General features: G+C 44.5%; 1 protein-coding gene across 1 annotated transcript in view; it reads right to left on the reverse strand.

Annotated features, from left to right (window-relative positions):
- Window positions 1–21100, reverse strand: part of tmprss15 (transmembrane serine protease 15) — a gene marked incomplete at both ends in the record, with an annotated part of 325512 nt that overhangs the window by 164145 nt on the left and 140267 nt on the right. Inside the window, 3 exons of the mRNA XM_084320458.1 lie at window positions 15799–15930; window positions 16262–16351; window positions 16670–16811. Of these exons, the coding sequence (XP_084176584.1) occupies window positions 15799–15930; window positions 16262–16351; window positions 16670–16811 (364 nt within the window). The remainder of the gene's footprint in view (window positions 1–15798; window positions 15931–16261; window positions 16352–16669; window positions 16812–21100) is intronic.

The following is a 21100-nucleotide window of genomic DNA, read 5'->3' on the forward strand; positions in this document are numbered from 1 at the left end:
TTCGCTGAGATCCGACGACGCTACTGGATACTCCAAGGGAGAGAAGCAGTATGTTGCTTCCAACGGACTTGCTTAAACTGTAGCAAGTGGCGAGCACAGCCCAGTATACCTGCCTCCCTGCCGCCTCCGACTCGGCGAGAAGGCCTTCCACTCCATGGGCGTGGACTGCTTCGGCCCATTCAACGTCAAGAAAGGAAGAGGGACAGAGAAGAGGTGGGGCATTGTGTACAAGTGTATGACCACCCGAGCTGTTCATATAGAAATCCTTCAGACCATGAGTACGGATTCATTCCTCATGTCCTTCCGGAGATTTCAAGCCCGAAGAGGAATCCCGTCTGTGTTGTTGTCCGATCAAGGGACAAACTTCAAAGGCGGAGAAAGAGAATTGAGAGAGAGCTTCCAGGCTATGGGTAAAGGACTTAAGACCCGCCTCGCTCCCTCTCAGATCAAATTCCAGTTCAACCCCCCGAATGCCCCTCATTTCGGGGGAGCCTGGGAAAGAGAAGTCCGTTCTATAAAGACTGCTCTGTACACCGTGCTTGGGGCCCAGACCGTGGCGGAAGAAGTCCTCACGACAGTCCTCACGGAGATCGAGGGCGTCTTGAACTCGAAGCCCCTCGGCTACGTCTCAAGTGATGTAGCAGACTTCGACCCAGTCACCCCAAACTATCTCTTGATGGTGCGGCTGGACCCTGCCCTTCCACAGGCGGTGTACAGACCTGAAGAGGTGAACGGCCGAAGAATGTGGAGATACAGTCAGGTATTGGCTGACCAGTTTTGGACCAGTTTCCTCCTCCACTATCTACCATCCCTCCAAGCCCGTCAGAAGTGGGTAAAGGACAGGGACAACCTGAAGGTGGACACAGTCGTTATGATCATAGACCAGTCACTACTCCGAGCTATGTGGCCGGCCGGACGCGTAAGCAAAGTGATTACTGGTGCCGATGGGAAAGTCAGAGCGGCAGAAGTCATAGTCCAAGGGCGGACTTACACCCGACCCGTGGCGAAGCTGATAGAGTTGCCGGAGCTCCCTGACTCCCCTGATGACGACCATGACCCACTGACTTTGTAGATTGCCCTACTCCTCACAACAAGTATTGAGCAGTTGACTGGACTATTAATCTGTCTCCCTTAAACTAATTAGGTGCGGACTAATTAGGAGGCGGCTGTTGTGAAGGGCCAGATTAAAAGCTGAGAATCTACGTTTATTGTTTTATATACCTTGTATATTATTTATATATACAATTTATATCCCTTTAAGCCTGCGTTTGAATCCTAGTAATATTCACTTTCCTCATTGGATAACGTTCTCGGCGCCAGACGGCGCGCCCCTAAAGTCAGGTTCAAAGGCGAGCCCAGGCATGTTGGAGCATGCCTGGAGACGGCGCATTGATTCGAGACGAGAACTGAGGTTTGGCACTAGAAAGCCACTTAAGTATATATATCGCGGCAGGTGCGAACAGCAGTGTGCGTTCGTTCGGTAAAACAGTGAAGTGCAAGCAGTTCGTCTAAACAGAGCGAAGTGAGTAGTAAAAGTGTCAGAGTTAATGCAGTAACGTCAAGTTCGACTTAGCTTAATGTGAAGTAAAGAGTCGTTATTTATTGTGCATCGTGCCAACAGCAGTTCGTTCGTGTGCAGCATTACCCAGCAGTTCGTTCGTTTAGTAGCTAGTGGAACCTTAGCCAGTGTGCGTGGACTAAATACATTGGTGCCAGTACACGAGGAGGGCCTAGTCGTAGAACCTACTGGACATGTGCATATTGGAACCGACGGCGGCGATTGCAGAACCAGTATTGGTTGGATTATAGTGATTGTGGAACGTACTACCTGGAGAAGAGCATCGTTAATACCCACTGTCGTTTGGATTTAACCACCTTGAAGATCTACTTCGGGCTGGCTTCGTGGACCGAAGCTAGCTGGCTATCGTCATTGCTATCGGGCAATTGGATTACAGTTATTGCTTTGTTGCTGAGCCTTTGGATTACAAGGACTGGATTCTATACAAGAACCCCCTTCTTCTTCAATTGAACAGACTGAGTATCCGAACATTCTTCCTTCCTCCAGAGCTTACATCTCTGGGAGGAAACCCCTTGTCTCCAGCGGTACCAGCGTTTCCCCCTATATTGCCATCCTACGCCAGGCGGCGTTTAGTCTAGTACCCCATCGTAGGAATTATTCATTCCAACTGACGTTTGCTACTGACTGACTTATTCATATTCTTCGCCATACAAGCGCAACCTTAATTCCCATCTCTGTACAATTTGCTGCATAACAATAAATATTCTAAATGATATTTCTTTGTCACCGTGCCGTATTATTCTGAGTGTCTGCCATAATTAACTGTACTTTCTGGCAAGTAATAATAATGATAATTAGCAGTTGTTTAATCTATCACAATCTTTAATACAGTCAGGGTTTTGTAACCCCTCAGTTACATTATTGATTGATTGATTGATTGAAGAACGCAGTCGTTCAGTATTGACATTACAATGAGATGTCATGCTAATATGTCATGCCAATATCACTTCGATATGACAGACATCCGTGGAATTAAATAATTATAACGATAATAAATACAACACTATTGGTATCATTAACATTTATGTTTTACATTTATAGTCATGACTCAACAACCATGTCCGAAATTAAATAAATAAATAAATAAGAACTAAACCGATTGCGTGGATATAGCTATAGAGGAATAGACTATTAATATTTCATATACCATCTTATTATTATATTATTTATTTTTTGGTTTATTACATTGCTTGCACATCAGTGTAGAAACTGCTTGATATAAGTGGCGTCGCGTGGGTAAAATAACAGGGGATGGAAAAAAAGTTATACATTTTTTTTTATTAATATATTTTTTTACTTAAGCCAAGCAGTCACCATGTACAGTATGGCTCGGCGGCCACTGCCAGTCAAACCAAGCAGTCACCATGTACAGTATGGCTCGGCGGCGTTACTACTATGAACAAAACAAAGCCAAGAGAACAGTTTTGACTCTTCAAATAAAGTGACTATATTTATTTTTCCATATAAATATAATTTGAGTCAATCACAAAATTCACAATCCGTCAATGTCATTAACAATGTGTTTCCCTGAACAATGAGTGAACTAAAAACCAACAGGTATTGTGCTTTGTCAGCAGATAAAACATTTGACACTATAGGAGAGGAGACTGTTGTGGTCTTGGTCCATGAAACAACTATTACTTGGCATTTATAAGACAGCACGCCTCAAAAATTAAATAAACCAAACAAACATCACAGGTACATGTCTAAATTAACCTGGCTACTATGGAGGAATAAGTGACTGCGTATTCGAGCCCCTGGCCCCAAATGTACAGTCTCCTCACCACTGGATGTATATTTCTCTCCCACCCACCCCCTCCTAATGTACAGTCCCCTCCCCATCATATCATATGTATATACTCTGTCAGGATCTATGAGTAACAGTACTGTATATTTGGATACCGCATATGTCACAAATGTATCAGTACTAAATACCTATATGTCCCTATGCCATAAATGTCATGTATATTGTGTGTCATAAATGTCAATATGAATTGAAAATGGGGGACCCTGATGTAAACAAGACAAACGTATTTCTCTGGTCTGCATCCCCTTAACAATTGTGTGTATTGAGCTGTACTGTATTGTACCCATTCTACAATCTGTTAAATAAAGTTTTCATTCATTAATTAATTTTATGTCTTGTTATAACACAAACAGCTCACGTTAGTCACCATGAACCAACGTTAGTTAGCATCCAAGCTAGCCTGATAACGTTAGTAACTTAGCATCCAAGCTAGAAACTGCTTCTTACCTGGCCAATAAACTGGTCCTCCTCGCTCCTCCTGGACAGATAGATTTGTTAAATCATAATATCCACAGTGGTGTGCTGTGCTGGTCCTCAGTAAATGTCCCGCCGGCGAAAAATAAGTGGCTAATAAAGTGCTAAATGGTTGATACACTAATAGAGGATTCGAACATGCCTGCTCTGTTAATACAATTTTCAATCAATCAATCAATCAATCCCGCGAGGGGATGACGTTCAGACGTTGTCACGTGACTCACGTTAGATGCCAGTATGTGGATGCTAGATAACTTTTCTGTCAGAGAGACCCGTGGTATCATGTGGAAAGTGCTTTATTAAGCTCGAATCCTATTGGCTAATAATTGGTTTTGGATGAATCACGTGGTGGAAGATAGGGAAAGACACCCCCCTCCTCCCCTCCTGCCTGAGCTGCAGTGACTGACTGAGCACAGTGACTGCCAGCCTGCCTCAGTGAGTCTGACAGTGTAGAGAGTGAGAAAAATAAAAAATTATAACAGAGATGAAAAATAATGATGATTGTAAACTATATAAAAAAATATATATAATTTTTCTTATTTTTTTTCTTCATATTTCATATTTCATATTTTAATGGGGAAGCCTGGCTTCCCTTGGCTTCCAGGAGGATTCGCCACTGCATTGATATATGTTACTATTGTATACATTTGCACTCTGGTTGAATCCCAAACTTATTTTTGTTGTATTGTACTTGTGCTGTATGATGACCAGGGGCGTTTTTAGGGTTAGAAAACATTTGGGGCTTCAGCCCGGGGGAGGGGGGGGTGGAGGCCCCCCCCCCCCCCCCCCCCCCCCTTTATTAAAAAAAAGAATTTACACACAGAAATACACAATTTTTTTGTAATTAGAGATGAATACTGAAGAACTAGATTCGAGTTTTGTAAAGTGAGGTCCAGGTCCATGAGAGGGATCTGGGCAGTCCCCGTAGAAAATTCAAAGTTCTGTATCGTATCGCTCTCGCTCGGCATCGCTCTCTGCACTATCTCGCATATGTGCACGCGCACTGAATAAAGACCACAATGTACCTTTAATCCCAATATTCGTCTGACCACACCCCTATCAGCTTACCCATATAAGCAGGGGTGGGGCCACCCACTCGCCTCCTTCTCGCTTTCACCACAAGGAAGAAGTGCCTCGGTAGATCCCCACACTTGACACCATGTTGGAAAGGATTAGGAACAGCTTGGGAAACAAGGATACGTTGACATCATATCTTTATTTTCTCTCTCACTATTTTCGAGAAAATACGGCGATATTGTCTTCGTACTGGAGTGTCTGGAAGATGTTGATCATTCTAAAAATCCTCCACCGGTTTTCGTATTGGGAGCACGCCGCTGCATGCTTCTCAACTGCAGTTCCTTGCTGTGTTTGTTGGGGTGAAACCTGTCAGGCCACAGCTGAACTGTCGGACATGCCGCTGTTGTGAGAAGCGGTGCGTTCCAGGTTGGGTGAGTAGTGTTTTGCTGGCAGGCTCCACTTGTCTGTTAGTGCTATGGGGGCTACTTGACAATGTTTATGGAAACCGGCCCCAGGCTAGGGTCCTTTGTTCAGCCACCTAGGCGACAGAAGGCCTTGGTCTGAAGACCATTATAGTTTTAACTAGTGGGCCGCGACCATTAACACTGGTGATCCCTGTGTGTTCTGGACGAGTGGATTCTCTCTGTCACCGTGTTAAGGCCCCATCTTTCATATCCAAATGAGAGTATTCCTTCACGAGGGGATATGTGCATGGATGTGCGATAGCGGCAGATCCGTGTTCAAGTCAGCTACACAGGCCAGTTGGTATTGTGCTGATTCCGTCGGGTGTTGGTAAAATCACCGTTGTGAAGCGGTGTTGACATCTTGTTTTCTCTTTTCTCTTAAAAAGTGAGGAGAGGTTCAGAACGGCGGCCTGTCTGGGTGAGTGTTATGTCATTGTTTACATGTTCAGGTGATAGCTGCTTAGCTTACGGTTAGCCAGTCAGCTGTTAACTGCTGCGTTAGCCTGCTGGGATCGCTGCATGGCCTGTTTAGTGGGCCTACTGTTAGCCAGTCAGCTGTTAGCTGCGGTGCTAGCATGTCGTGATCGCTAGGTAACGTTAGCTTGCTGCTATAGGCCATGGCCTGGCGCGGGGTAGCTTTGGCTTCTCGCGCGCCGCCGTGAGCTCGCTTCTGGTCGCGTGCGCCGTTAGCTCGGCGTCTCGCGAGCAGGAGCAGTAGCGCCCGAACGGTTGGAGCGGCCGTTAGCTTGATGCTATTCTGTTGAACGTGCTTTGATTTTAACATGTTTTACACTCTTGACTACGACGTCATCCTTGACAGGGGATGTTTCGTCGACCCTGCCCTGAGCCAGGACGGCAAGGTTGCGTCAACAAAGAGGACTGTAGTGCGGGTTGGAGCGGCGACGCTGCCCAGTTCGAACAACACAGGAGCGGCTGTGTTCCTACGGTGTCTGTGACTGCACTTCGCTGATCTACGTTCCGGGTAGGAACAGGTTTGACCAGACCTTATAACACGTTTTCTGGTTTTACTTTTCTAAATGTATTGTGAATAACGATGTTTTTCCCAAAACGTGTGTTGCTGCAATGCATTTGGGATACGGCGCGGGTTATGTGTGAGCTGTTTTTGTCACTGGCAGTTAGCTTCTCCGTGCAAATCGGGATGTAATGATCTGGTTGTTGTGTGAGAAACATCATGGTGTTTATATGTACCGTGTACTCACAACTAAGGTAACTAACCTATGAAGCTATGCTTGGTGACAAGTGAGTAAAAGAATGTTCTTTTCTCAGCCTGTGATGACAATGAACAGTGTGTTCACATATTAACAGGTTTTCCTGTTTTAACTGGCCGTATTGAGGGTAAAATAAGAGGATTGTGTTTCCCCCCGGTTCCCTGGGGACTTTTTCATCCTCCTATCAGACATGTTTGTGCACTAATTGTGTCTTTTGTGTGGTAGGGATGCGATGTAACTCTTAGCTTGTTTGCTGAGGTTGTGCTAAAACTGCTGGAGAAACTTTATTTTCCTAAAAGAGAAAATGGTTTGGTCACTGTCGTGTGTGCTTAGCAAGGCCTGTGGCCGATACTAATCGAGAATGATGTATTCTCTCATTGTGAAAAACGGCGTTCCTCTGTTGAGTGTTTTTGCCATTTTTTGTAGGTGATGATGGGTTGTGTGTGTCATGTGACCTACAACTGGGTTGGACTGGCCACAGAAGCACATGTGTATGTTGGACCGGGGCTCTTAGAGCTCTCTCTATTCTGTGTTTTATCCTTAGTAAAAATCAGATAGCAGGTTAGCTCATGCGCTGTGTGGAGCTGTCAAACGCTTCATAGAGCTGACTATGACTGTGTCATATTCTCTTTTTGTCATTACATCGTATCATGGGTGTGGGGTCGTAAAGGGGTGAACTGGTAACCTTTCCTCTCCCCCTTGTTCTGTCGGTCAGGGGTACACCCCCTGTCCTTCAAGGTTCCCGTCACGTGGCGGTTCGGCACGTTGCGGGGGGGGGAAGTTTCCTGGTCCCACGGCCTGGTATATTGGGCGTGTGCACCGCAGGAATTCCCCCGCCATAGAGTACTTCACCGTGCGCGTCTCTGTTGGTAGGACTTCCGTGTGCTGTTCAGGTCCATGTGATGGATCTGTTTCGGGGGGGTGGTCAGGGCTCCTCCTCACCAAGCGCCTATTCTGGCCTTCTGTGAGTTCGGACTCCTTCTTCCATGTGAGGGAGCCTCCATCAGAGTACAGAGCCTTCCTCCTCAGATTGTCAAAGTGAGTGGACCCTCTAGAAGGGTCCTATTCTATTGTATATGTATTCGATTCAATTCGATTATTGAGTGTGTATGGGTTCAGTGCCTCTTCCCCGGAGAGCCCTAAAACCAATTTTTTACATGGCTCAAGGTGCAATATATTCTTTTCAATCTGTACAGCTCGCGTGGGAAGTCTCTCTGGGGATCCCCGTATGGGAGGGTGGTGGGATGTAAAAATGTGAAAATTTTTTACCCCCGGCTGTGTAGACTGGGATACATACTGTTGATGCTTCCTTCTTTTCTATTCAAGAAGTGTTGGAATTAGGGAGTGTCACACCCCTCTTGTTGTTCCCCTGGGCGCCTTGGGGATTCAATGACAGGTCTAAATAGCCTGTTCATTAATGGGGGTGTGTCCCGACGCACGTATAGTGCTAGCTCGCTGTAAACAGACGACTGACTGGCACGCCTTGGTTGCTTGTGGTTGAAACAGCGTTTTTATAAAGCAACTGAGATGGGTTTTTTTTTCCTCTTCCGACGACCAAATCCCACGACCTGGGTTGGTTTTTCGACGGATTCTCGTTCATGTCTGGGGGATGATGACGGAATGGATCTGAACATATGTAGAGGGGTCTCACGCCCTTGGGGTGGGCCACCAGGCGCGGTTCGCCCGAACGTCTGGGTGGCGCCTTCTTTTCATGTTAAGATCGACACGCATATCTGCCCTTCTCCTGGAGTAGGCATGTCGGCGTGGTTAGGGCACGGGACTGGTTCTGGTCACGCTGGTCCAGATCAGTTGAACCCGTTGTCCGCCGGGGATGCAGATCTGCTGTTCTGGTACCCTGAGGGACTTGGGCTTTTTTCGGGGTAAAAATGCCAGGTCGGTCTGGGTGTCACAGGGTTAAGCGCTATGGGGACCCTGGTTGGGTACGTTTTTACTCAGCACTGTCGTAATGGCTTACAGCCATGCCATTCTGTACACGCTCGATCTCGTCGGATCTCGGCCGCTACACAGGTTGGTCCTGGTTAGTACTTGGTTGGGAGACCGCCTGGGAATACCAAGTACGGTGTGCTTAGGGGCTGGTTCTCCATTCTTTTTCGCTCCTCTCTCACGCATGGCGAAGAGGGGCCTGTGGGGGTGGTTTTTGACCTCCTCTGGTGACCCTGTGCTTCCCGTACCGCCAGGCCCGGTCCGAAGTAATGTTTCGTCGACCCGTAGGCCTGGGTTAACCCTTTTTTGAAAACTGAAACACTTGTACTGCGGTATAGCCGGTGTATACCCGCAGGTGTGTTTTGGAGTTTTTTCTTGAGGGGTTATAGGAACAACCACCGCATTGGGTAACACCGAGGTGGTTGATTCCCTGGTGTGTTGGAGCAGTGTCAACTCCCGGGTTCACCGGTTGAGGGTGCCCCTGCACGTTCATGACGTCTGCCAATCGTGTCAGCCTTCCCTGCCTCGACCCCTCTGGGTGGGGGTTTTTAAATGGAGGCTTGGTCATGCAACACCGCCAGCTTACGCTCCTTCCGCCGGCGCGGCTGTGTTCAGCTGTCCCCTCTGGCGCCTGTCTCGTCCGCAGTCTCCAGGCTAGGGTTAACAGCCTGTTGCCTGGTTTTTCCCCGGTGCGCTGCCTGCTTCCGTTGGTTAACCTTTTTTGTGTGCTTACGGCCATGCTGACTGCCTGTTCTGCAGGGTCAGTGTGCCAGGCGGTGTACTATTGGGGGGACAGGGCCCGCTCGGCTTACGGCCATACCAACCTGAACACGTCAGGAAAGAGGATCTCGTCCGATCTCGGAAGCTAAGCAGGTTCTGGCCTGGTTAGTACTTGGATGGGATTCCGCCTGGGAATGCCAGGTGCAGTAACTGAGGGGCCTTTGTCCGAATACGCTGGCGATGTGGGGGGCGGGGCACTACGTGCCCACCTGGTGGGGTCCTGATGCTGGCATCATGGACTTCTCCGGGCCCCCATTCCAGGGAGTCCAGTCCTTTTGGTGGGTCTGGGTCTTCCTTCGCGCTCCGCTGCTACGGCCTTGCCACGGGGTTGGGTTTGCCCTTGACCCCGTGATTCTGGGGGCAGTAACGAGGTCGTTCCTCCGTTCGTTCCCGGGTGGCATGCGGGTTGTGCGTGGGTGTAGTCGTGGGGTCAAGCCACGGTCTGCTCACCCTGTGCGTTGAGTTGCTTGAGTGCCTCTTCGCACGGTCGGGTCCGTCGCCCTCCCGTGAAGCCCCTAATAGGGGGGATGCCCTCCATTAGGGGGGGTCGGGGGGGCTCGGCCCTCCCTGTTCTGATGGTTTGTGGGGGGCTGTCAGCGGGGTGTATTTGTCGGCCGTTGGCTCTCGCTCGGCCTCCCTTGTGCAGAGAGCGATGCCGAGCGAGAGCGATACGATACAGAACGTTAGGTTATGACTATAACCAATTTCTGTTAGTATAGCGACGCTCGGCATCCGACGCCGCTGCAGCCTTTGACCTCGCCTTGTGGCGAAAGCTTGGGAAGGAGGCGAGTGGGTGGCCCCACCCCTGCTTATATGGGTAAGCTGATAGGGGTGTGGTCAGACGAATATTGGGATTAAAGGTACATTGTGGTCTTTATTCAGTGCGCGTGCACATATGCGAGATAGTGCAGAGAGCGATGCCGAGCGTCGCTATACTAACAGAACTTGGTTATAGTCATAACCTAACGGTAACAGGACCAAATCATCAGTTTCTTATTTATTTATTTAACCTTTATTTAGCCAGATAAAACATTGATCTGGTCCAAGAGGCCCTAACGAGAGTACAAATATACATACATACATACATACATACATACATACATACATACATACATACATACATACATACATACATACATACATACATACATACATACATACATACATACATATATATATATACATATACATACATACACACCAATAACAAAATTAAAACACAGTTAAGAATCATACACATAAGCAAATAAACAAACAAACATATGCACAGCCTATGTACAAAAGAAATAAACAGTTAATCTCTAGTCTTTACAGTTTTCTTCGATTGCATAAACACTCAAATCAAAAGTATTACACAATTATCAAAACCTTACACTCAAGGAGCAAAACATAGGCCCAGATTTGAACCCCTATAAGCACAAAGTCAGCCTCACACTTTTTGCAAAACAATACACACAGTGATTTGCAAAACACTAAACACACTTGCATTACATTACACACAGAATGTCAAATGACCACACATATGAGCCAATTGGTTAAACACAGCCATCAGATGCACAAACACACCATTGCTTAATTGTAGATACACCAATCAGGTTTAAGCACTATAAAAATGCAGCAGTTCACCTGTCTTCAACCAAAATGGAAGGAGAGTGAAGTACTGTACACAGAGAACGTGAAAATATACAATACATTTACCAAACACTACACAAGACAACCAATGATGCAGACTGATGAAAATATACATTTTCTCTCCATATACCCAAATCAGTCAACATGTCAACATGGAGAATCACAACAAAAATGTCTCTTGCCAGATCCAGCTAGGCAAAGAGATAATGTCTAGTATTTTCTGTACTCTATTTAATTTTTTTCTATTTTTGTTTTTGTTTTACTATCATTGTAACCTGTACTGGATACAGTATTTTATGTTTGTCTGATATTTGCTGAGCTTACAAAAAAAAACTGGGACATGTTTTGTTGTGATTCTCCATGTTGAAATGTTGACTGATTTGGTTATATGGAGAGACAATTTATATTTTCATCAGTCTGCATCATTGATTTATGGAGAGAAAATGTTTTTTTTCATCAGTCTGCATCATTGATTTGGGTATATGGAGATAAATAAATTATATTTTCATCAGTCTACAGCATTGGTCTTGTGTAGTGTTTGGTGAATTTATAGTATATTTGCACATTCTCTGTGTACTTCACTTACAGTATTCTAATCACTGAGAAGAAGAATTGCTAAATGTGTTTTAGGTTAAGCACAGCAGTGTGTAACTAGTTCAAACAGAATTAAGTCATATGAAACGTGTGTTTCATATGGTAACAAAATGTAGTTTTTATAAATTAGTGTATAGTTTGTGTTTAATTTAGCAAAGGATCTGAGGTGGTCTGATAATTGTGTGTGTGGTTGTGCTAATTGAGTGTAGTGTTTTGAACAATGCAATGCAGACCCTCTCACCTGTTTATAATGAGCTGGTGGGGCGTGTCTGTATGCAAATTAGGATAAACGTGAACATGCCTGGAGATGTGAATGAGTGACGTCAGTTCATTCAGCGGAGCACAGCTGCACACATTTCCCCAACTTACGAAGACCGTTTCACTCATTCAGGAATCCGGAGGAGGATATCCGTAAATCTGTTGGTACGAAATTTTTACCAAGATATTTACCAACGCTTACGAACACGTTCGAGAATGAGGACCAATGTATGTTTCCATAGTTACGCAGATGACACACAATTGTACATCTCCGCTGAACCAAATGATCACACAGCTATTAACTCCAATTCCGCCTTTCTCTTAGCAATAAACAAATGGATGACGAACAACTTCCCGAAATTAAATGAGGACAAAACTGAAATCCTACTAGTCGGTCCTATAACAAAAAGATAAATATTACACAGCAATATGGGGCAACTTACTCCTTGGATAAAACCCGTAGTTACAAGTCTTGGTGTTATAATAGACTCAGACCTAAGCTTTAAATCACACAACAAGGTGACAAAAACATCATTCTTCCACCTTAGAAACATAGCTAAGGTACGCCGTTTATAAATGAAGAACTGATCAATGCCTTTATCTCAAGCCGACTTGACTACTGTAATGCACTCCTCACGGTCTCCCAAAAAAAACCACAGAACGACTCCAACTCATTCAAAACCCGGCAGCTAGGCTACTAACTAGAACCAACCACATCAGTCCAGTATTAGCTAACCTGCACTGGCTTCTGGTAACATTTAGAATTGATTTCAAGGTCCTCCTCCTTATATATAAAGCACTACATGGAACAGGACCAAGCTACATTGCAAATTCTCTAGTCAACTATGTGCCTTCTAGAATAATTATTATTGCGATGTTGGATACTCCGGTAATCAGCCAATCTCATCTCGTCACCTGTTCCTCCATGACTTTCCTCTGCGTTGTGTTTGTCATCAATACTCGGTTATCTCACATTGGCTGTCACACACTGTATCAACCCCATCCATGCAATCTGTCTCATAAAGAATTAGACACTGGCAACGTGATCTACTTCCTTAGATTGTGATGAACAGTGAACAGTCTAAATTCATTATTCTACTGTCTCTTCTGCTTTTAGTCCAATGGTGGTTGAGGCCTCGTTGTTAGCCACAACCCTTCCCTGTTAGCCGAAGCTAACGTTGTCGTGGCATTCCCTTCCTCCCCCCGCGAGGGGAGGAGGGATAGTTTCAAAGTCTCTGTCAACGCGTCTGCTCGTATCAGCCTTGTGTCTTAGTCTAACTTACCACGGAAGAAACTCACATCTCATAACGTGTTTCCCCTAGCAACGGGGCCCCGCGCCCTTTTCTCGTTACTAAGTGACACGATACGATGGCAACAGCAGTCTGGTCTTTGACACACTAAACGTCCCCTTTCTCCCCAAAGCTCTGACCAAACCTCCCCCCACCAGTACTATCAGTTGTTGATGTTACCAACTTGCCGACCCGACCTTGGAGCCCAGCCCATGGCTCTATTAGCCTGTGGCTTCCCAGTCTAACTTGAAAGCACACAACACGTATTATACATAATCGATGGCGTTTCGTTCCTATACACGCTATGTGCATCCCTGGTCCCGATTCTGTGATTTTTTTATTTGTGTGTGTGTGTGTGTGTGAGCACAGCAGTGTCTGTGTTGATGATTATTTCATGAAATTGGGACGATATCTTCATTTGACATTTTTCATTATGTCAAAAGATTATGATTTGAAACGCTCTAAAAAAAAGTTATTAATATAGGGTGCCTACAGGGGTCCTAATGTCCAGTTTCATCCCATTCACTTCCATGTTAAAACGCATTTTTTTATCTGCACTCATTCATTCAATTTTAGATAGAATTATCAAATGAACACTTTTTTCCACTGTGAGGGACGAAGCTTGAGTGCTGGGATGCTGTTACCGAATTTCAACACACGGTGGCGCAATTGTCCTATGGCCCACTTTGCCAGCTAGTAAGCCAGCAGGAGGCAGAGATTATGCTGGCTGCAGAGCTCAGCAGACTGCTCCGGTGGGGGGGGGAGGGTTGCGAGAGAGCGATCAGCACGCAGCAACCACTCCTCCACTCCTCCTCCACTCCTCTCCCCTCTATCGCCATGTCAGACAGCTGAATCACGGAGCCCTCTGATGGGTGCAGCCCCCCCTGGCTCTACGCTCCCTTCCCTGTATGCGGAAGAGCACTGGTGGTCACCAGACAGGGCGCGCGTCTTCAGAATCTACCGGGAGAACGTGTACTGGAGATAATAATCAATAATCAGTGCTTACTAATGTTAGCGTCTCAGCAATTCTTATTCACAGGGACTTTGTGCAGTTTTCACACGCTGGAATATGGGGTCTAAAACATATAGAGATATGATAAATATGCCCTTTTCTGCTTTTTCCCCCCATAAAAACGCACTTACTGTCAAACAAACACGAATATAAGTGGTTACAATTCGGAAATATTTGTAATCTGTCATAGATATCTTGAGGTTAGGCTCTTAATGTTAATCGTGGGGAATTCTTTTTTTAAATATAATTTTTTTTTAATTATATGATTTTGAACTTGATCCAGACTTTCATCCTCTAAGCCTCATGAGCTCCACCGGCGCCAAGCCTGCACAAGGGTTAAAAAATTCAAATGCATATGATCGCTATACATTACGCTCCATCATGCGTGAAGGAAAGGGGGGGAGGGTCGTTTATGATTCCTTGATTGTCACTAACGGCTTTCTTTAGTACGACACCATACGTTGATCGGATAGATTGCAATGAAATAAATGGACAATCGAGCTGGAATTAACATTAGATTCCTCTTACCTGTGGCCGATGCGTCTGGAGAGAAACATTTCCAATTATTTGATGTCGATCTGCTAGATCCATTTTCCGTTTGTATGACGCAATAAATGCCGAAAGCATATTGATTCTTGCGTCTCGAAAGCGATCCCATGCACTTGAGTGTGTATCTTGATCCACGTTACAAGATCTCTCTGCCAGAGCTTTATCCCCGATGCACAGAGCGTCACATCCGGTTTAGAGTGGAGTGCAACTCGCCCTGAAATACACCAGGCGGCGGTATTGAGGCATTGCAATATCAGACAGGGTCCAGCTGGCTCCCGGAGCCTTCCTGGATGAATTGTTGGCGCTCAACGATTGGCGGGTAATAACGAGTAATAATAATAATAATTCATTTAATTTATCAAGTCAAGTCATTTATATAGCGCTTCTCAATAACCCGAAGTCGCTGACAGTAGTCGGGAGCAGGAGTACAAACAAAGTAAACTCGTCTTTGGCGCACAATGTGTTAATACACTCTGCTGCTGATTGCACTGTAGATTGCACTATTTTACTCTGTCCATTCTATTTTACTCTTTTATTACTTTTATTACAGGTTCTAAACTGTCAGGTATTGAACTGTGTGGGTATCAAGCAGGAATAAATACTGTTAGGTTTTTAAAACTGTGTGGGGGACCCAGGCCTAGAACTGCACCCTGAAAGAGGGAACTGCGCCCTGAGAAGGAGGTTTGCCCTGAGAGGGAGGTTCAAAGGGTCAAAGTGGGTATCAAACAGGAAGGAAGACTGTCGGGTTCGAAACTGTGACTATCAAACAGGGAAGGTAAAGACGGTTTCAAACTGTTAAACAGTAATTCAGAACTATTTTATTGCACTGCACTGTTGCATAATTTTACTCTGTCTATACTATTTTACTATTATTGTCTATTTTTTAAACGGCAATAGAATCAAACCATAAATAATGTGAAAAACTGATTTTATATGTAGTAATTTTATTTTATGTCTTTTTTCTGTTGTGAAGCACTTTGAGCTGCACTTTTTGTTATTATTATTATTATTATTATTATTATTATTATTATTATTATTATTATTATTATTATTATTATTATTATTATTATTATTATTATTATTATTATTATTATTATTATTATTATATAGATAACATTACAGTTTCAATCAGCTGGGCAGGTAAAGGCAGGTAACAGGGATCTGTCTCACCGAGCAGCTCAGACCATGGCCCCGCCCCGTCCCGGATCTCTACCATGTCAAAGGTCGCCTCTACGTCAAAGTCCAGGAAGTGAAGCTGTATGTTCCTGCCCTCCTCTTCCTCTGCATGCAGAGTCCACTGGCCTACAACATCCCCAGACAACCACATGTTAGCTCTGTTCAAAGTAGAGAATGTCTCCTTTAAAATGACAGCTTAATTAATAGTCAACTACTATAAAGTTCAAGTTCAAGTTCTTTAATAGTTGTCATAACTGATACTGGCATGATCTGGGTAATACTGTACTTCAATATTATATCACATTGTGATGAAAGTATGGTGTTGTTCCCTGATAAGAAAATATCACAAAACATTCCTACAAAATGAGATGTTAAAAATATTATATTATTTGAAAATGTATTTTGGGGCAATCTTGATTAGCAAAACAGTTTGGAAGAGCAAAGGGCAATGACTTACAGTTAGCCTTGTCTCCATATGAGTGAGGGTAGTTAGGAGAGCTGAAAGTCGAGTTTGGTTCCCAGAGGTCGAATGGTCCCAAACAGTCCGCTGGAGGCAAGCACACAATCTTTTTAGGGTTAATATCGTACAGGGGATATGTGGAGGTGTGGGTTAGGGTTAATATCGTACAGGGGATAGGTGGAGGCATGGTGGGGGTTAATATCATACAGGGGATAGGTGGGGGTGTGGTGGGGGTTAATATCATACAGGGGATAGTTGGAGGTGTGGTGGGGGTTAATATCGTACAGGGGATTGGTGGAGGTGTGGGTTAGGGTTAACATCGTACAGGGGATAGGTGGAGGTGTGGGTTAGGGTTAATATCGTACAGGGGATAGGTAGAGGTGTGGGTTAGGGTTAATATCGTACAGGGGATAGGTGGAGGCGTGGTGGGGGTCGGGACGATGGTTGGCTCTGGGGGCCCATCGCTACAGGGGCCGCTGGTCAGGCTGATATCATCCAGGGCCACGTCGCTCCTCATACCCCCTCTCTTCTGAGCCTGAAACACCACCTACAGGAACAAACACAGACAGAAAAGGTACAATATATCCTCAGTAAAAAGGCTTTGGAAAAGTCTCATTAGAATGTATTTTCAAAACAGGCTTCTGGGCTTAGTAGTCTAAAACGCTTTCCAGAGTCATTCTGTCTAGTAGCACAGACTTTGGCTACAAGCCATTACAAATATTTTATTGTGATTTTGGACTCTTTTAAATACTTTTTATAAAGCATACAAACGTATGATCTAACATCGGTGCAAGTTGGCTTGAGTTTGGTTTTGAATTGATTGCCACGGTTGCCAATATGCAACATATGCCGAAATGGAGAAGCGGGGGAGAAGAGGACTTTGTGACTTTAACCCAACTGCGTGAATTGTTGGAACAACAGAAACGGTTTTATGAAGAGCTGTTGGATCAACAGGAGCGCAGCTTACAGAACGTTTTGACAATTGTGACTGAGACAAACAATAAGAGACTGGAGGAATTTGTGAAGGAAATAAGCGGATCGCGAGAAAGCATTGACTACACACAAAAATATGAGCTTATTGCCAAAGAGACCGGAGAACTGGGCTGAATAAGGTCGCTTTCACATATAGTTTTGGTGGACTCGGTGCGGTTCTGGGGGTGAAGTTGCAATATTGTTGCATTCTTCATTTGGTTCGCCTGCGTTCACACAGAAATCTGTCAGCGCACCGAACCTTCTGAACAATGTCACGTGGTCGAAAAGGGCGCTTGTCTATTGGACAGTGGAAATGTGTGTGTGGCTGCGAGCCTGTGTGTGCGCGCGCGCGCGTGTGTGTGTCTGTGTGTGGACTGCGGAGCCCTCCAGATCAGCGGAGCCGAGTTTTGACATGGCATTGATCCATTGTTCTATTGAAGCACATTACCACCATCCTCTCGCTAAACAACTTGTAGACCACATTGTTTTTATGAGTGCCCACACGTAGCTGTTTTATTAATAATATAATAAGCCGCGTTTTTTCTTCCTTCTTCCCAAGATGCACAGATATATAGATATATAGATAGATAGATAGATAGATAGATAGATAGATAGATAGATAGATAGATAGATAGATAGATAGATAGATAGATAGATAGATAGATAGATAGATAGATAGATAGATAGATGCAGTGTGGTTGTTTTGCAGTGAATGAATGCTGCGAGCAGTGGTAAGGTAATAATAGTATTGACGTGGCATTGATCCATTGATCCAATGCCGTGCGCCTCGGTAATAATAATAAGCCGCGTTTTTTCTTCCTTCTTCCCAAGATGATAGACCCGACAAACACTGTGATAGACCCTCTAAACACTGTGATAGCCCTCTAAACACTGTGACAGACCCTCTAAACACTGTGACAGACCCTCTAAACACTGTGACAGACCCTCTAAACACTGATAGACCCTCTAAACACTGTGACAGACCCTCTAAACACTGTGACAGACCCTCTAGACACTGATAGACCCTCTAAACACTGTCATAGACCCTCTAAACACTGTGACAGACCCTCTAAACACTGATAGACCCTCTAAACACTGTCATCTATCACACCCTCTAAACACTGATAGACCCTCTAAACACTGTGACAGACCATCTAAACACTGTGACAGACCCTCTAAACACTGTGACAGACCCGACAAACACTGTGATAGACCCTCTAAACACTGATAGACCCTCTAAAGACTGTGATAGACCCTCTAAACACTGATAGACCCTCTAAACACTGTGACAGACCCTCTAAACACTGATAGACCCTCTAAACACTGTGATAGATCTATCACAGTGTTTGTCGGGTCTATCACAGTGTTTAGAGGGTCTATCAGTGTTTAGAGGGTCTGTCACAGTGTTTAGAGGGTCTGTCACAGTGTTTAGAGGGTCTATCACAGTGTTTAGAGGGTCTATCACAGTGTTTAGAGGGTCTATCAGTGTTTAGAGGGTCTATCACAGTGTTTGTAGGGTCTATCACAGTGTTTGTAGGGTCTATTACAGTGTTTAGAGGGTCTATCACACCCTCTAAACACTGATAGACCCTCTAAACACTTGGACAGACCCTCTAAACACTGTGACAGACCCTCTAAACACTGATAGACCCTCTAAACACTATGATAGACCCTCTAAACACTGTGATAGACCCTCTAAACACTGTGATAGACCCTCTAAACACTGATAGACCCTCTAAACACTGTGACAGACCCTCTAAACACTGTAACAGACCCTCTAAACACTGTGACTGTGATAGACCCTACAAACACTGTGATAGACCCTCTAAACACTGTGATAGACCCTCTAAACACTGTGATAGATCCTCTAAACACTGATAGACCCTATAAACACTGTGACAGACCCTCTAAACACTGTGACAGACCCTCTAAACACTGTGACAGACCCGACAAACACTGTGATAGACCCGACAAACACTGTGATAGACCCTCTAAACACTGATAGATCTATCACAGTGTTTAGAGGGTCTATCACAGTGTTTAGAGGGTCTATCACAGTGTTTAGAGGGTCTATCAGTGTTTAGAGGGTCTATCACAGTGTTTAGAGGGTCTATCACAGTGTTTGTAGGGTCTATCACAGTGTTTGTAGGGTCTATCAGAGTGTTTAGAGGGTCTATTACAGTGTTTAGAGGGTCTATCACACCCTCTAAACACTGATAGATCTATCAGTGTTTAGAGGTGTCACAGTGTTTGTCGGGTCTGTCACAGTGTTTAGAGGGTCTGTCACAGTGGTTAGAGGGTCTGTCACAGTGTTTAGAGGGTCTATCAGTGTTTAGAGGGTGTGATAGACCCTCTAAACACTGTGATAGATCTAGAGGTGCATGGATACACATTGTATTGCCTAGATGGTGTCAGGCTAGGCGATTGCTTCTCTTTCCTGTCCAGTCTAACTGGATGCTGACTGTAGCTTGTTACTGTAGAGTGTAGACCTACAGAGTGAGTAATTGAGTGATTAAAAAAAATCACACTCGTGTGAAGTGAGGGGTGCTCTTATCATCGTACATCATCTCACCTCTCTTCCTCACTTTTTTATTTTTGTGTCTATCAGCTGCTGCTCGACAGTTTGACCCCAAGCTGACCGACCAGGACTACAGCGAAACTGTCAAGAAGTGGCTTCGTTATGCGCCAGACCGGGAGGGAGGCATCTCAAGGAACCGAAGTGACCCAAACTTAAGTCAAGCGAACCAGAGTCAAACTTAGGGTACCCCAGCACACACTGTTTCCCTGGTTCATACAGTACAAGGAATTACCCTCATGGACACTGTTCTTCCATGGACGGCATCTACTTGAATGACTTGCTGCTTCAGCCTGTTCTTGCAGTGTTTTTATTTAATTTTAACCTTTATTTACTCAGGGTAGGTTCGCTGAGCACGGATGCTCTTTTTCAGCTACGCCCTGCTTCACATTCACAGAGTTCCATTCACACCTGGGAGCTGCCCAGTACAACCACAGTCTGACACTGTTGACCACTGAGCAACTCCACTGGAGCAGTTGGGGGTTTAGTGCCTTGCTCAAGGGCACTTCAGCGGTTGGTGTTAAGGGTATGGGAGAGAGTTATATGGGAGAGAGTTATAGAAACATTAGGGGTGTAACGGTACACAAAATCCACGGTTCGGTACGTACCTCGGTTTTGAAGTCACGGTTCGGTATTATTTTCGGTACAGTGGGGGGGGGGGGGGGGGGGGGGGGGGGGGTACAAAAAAATAGCTTTTCATTTATCTATTTATTTAACTGTATTAAACAATATAAAACGAATTGGCCATAATTGACTGAGCGAACTAATGCTTACTGCTGTAACCTACTAATAACACTTAAGTAAATCTGAAGATTATTATATAGCAGATGCCTTGGAGGATAAGTCGTGGACAACTGTAGATCATCTGAGCTTCACTGTGTTTAAATTCAAATCCTCTGCCATTGTTATTTAACCCGTGTCTGAAAACTAAAGTATTATACTCTTATTACGGGACTAAATTGAAAAACTCCATAAAAAGATTATGTTGAAATAATTTCCCACTTTCTTTTCCATAAATATTTCAACTTCAGCCCTGATCATAACCATTTTTTATATTTTTTTTGTAATGAAATACTCCCACTTTTCTGAAAAGAGTTGTTAAATATGACAAAAAAAACAATATGTGGTGGTTATGATCGGGCTGAAGTTGAATAAACAATTTATGAAAGAGTAAAAAAAAAATACAAGATAATTAAAAGATTATGCCACATATTATATTGGCTACAAACATAATCACTGCAAAGTTATCAAACAAATAAGAATCTGATCAGACACAAGGGTTAAGTTGT

This window comes from Notolepis coatsorum (assembly GCF_963971535.1).
Source record: "Notolepis coatsorum genome assembly, chromosome: 8".
Classification (NCBI taxonomy): domain Eukaryota; kingdom Metazoa; phylum Chordata; class Actinopteri; order Aulopiformes; family Paralepididae; genus Notolepis; species Notolepis coatsorum.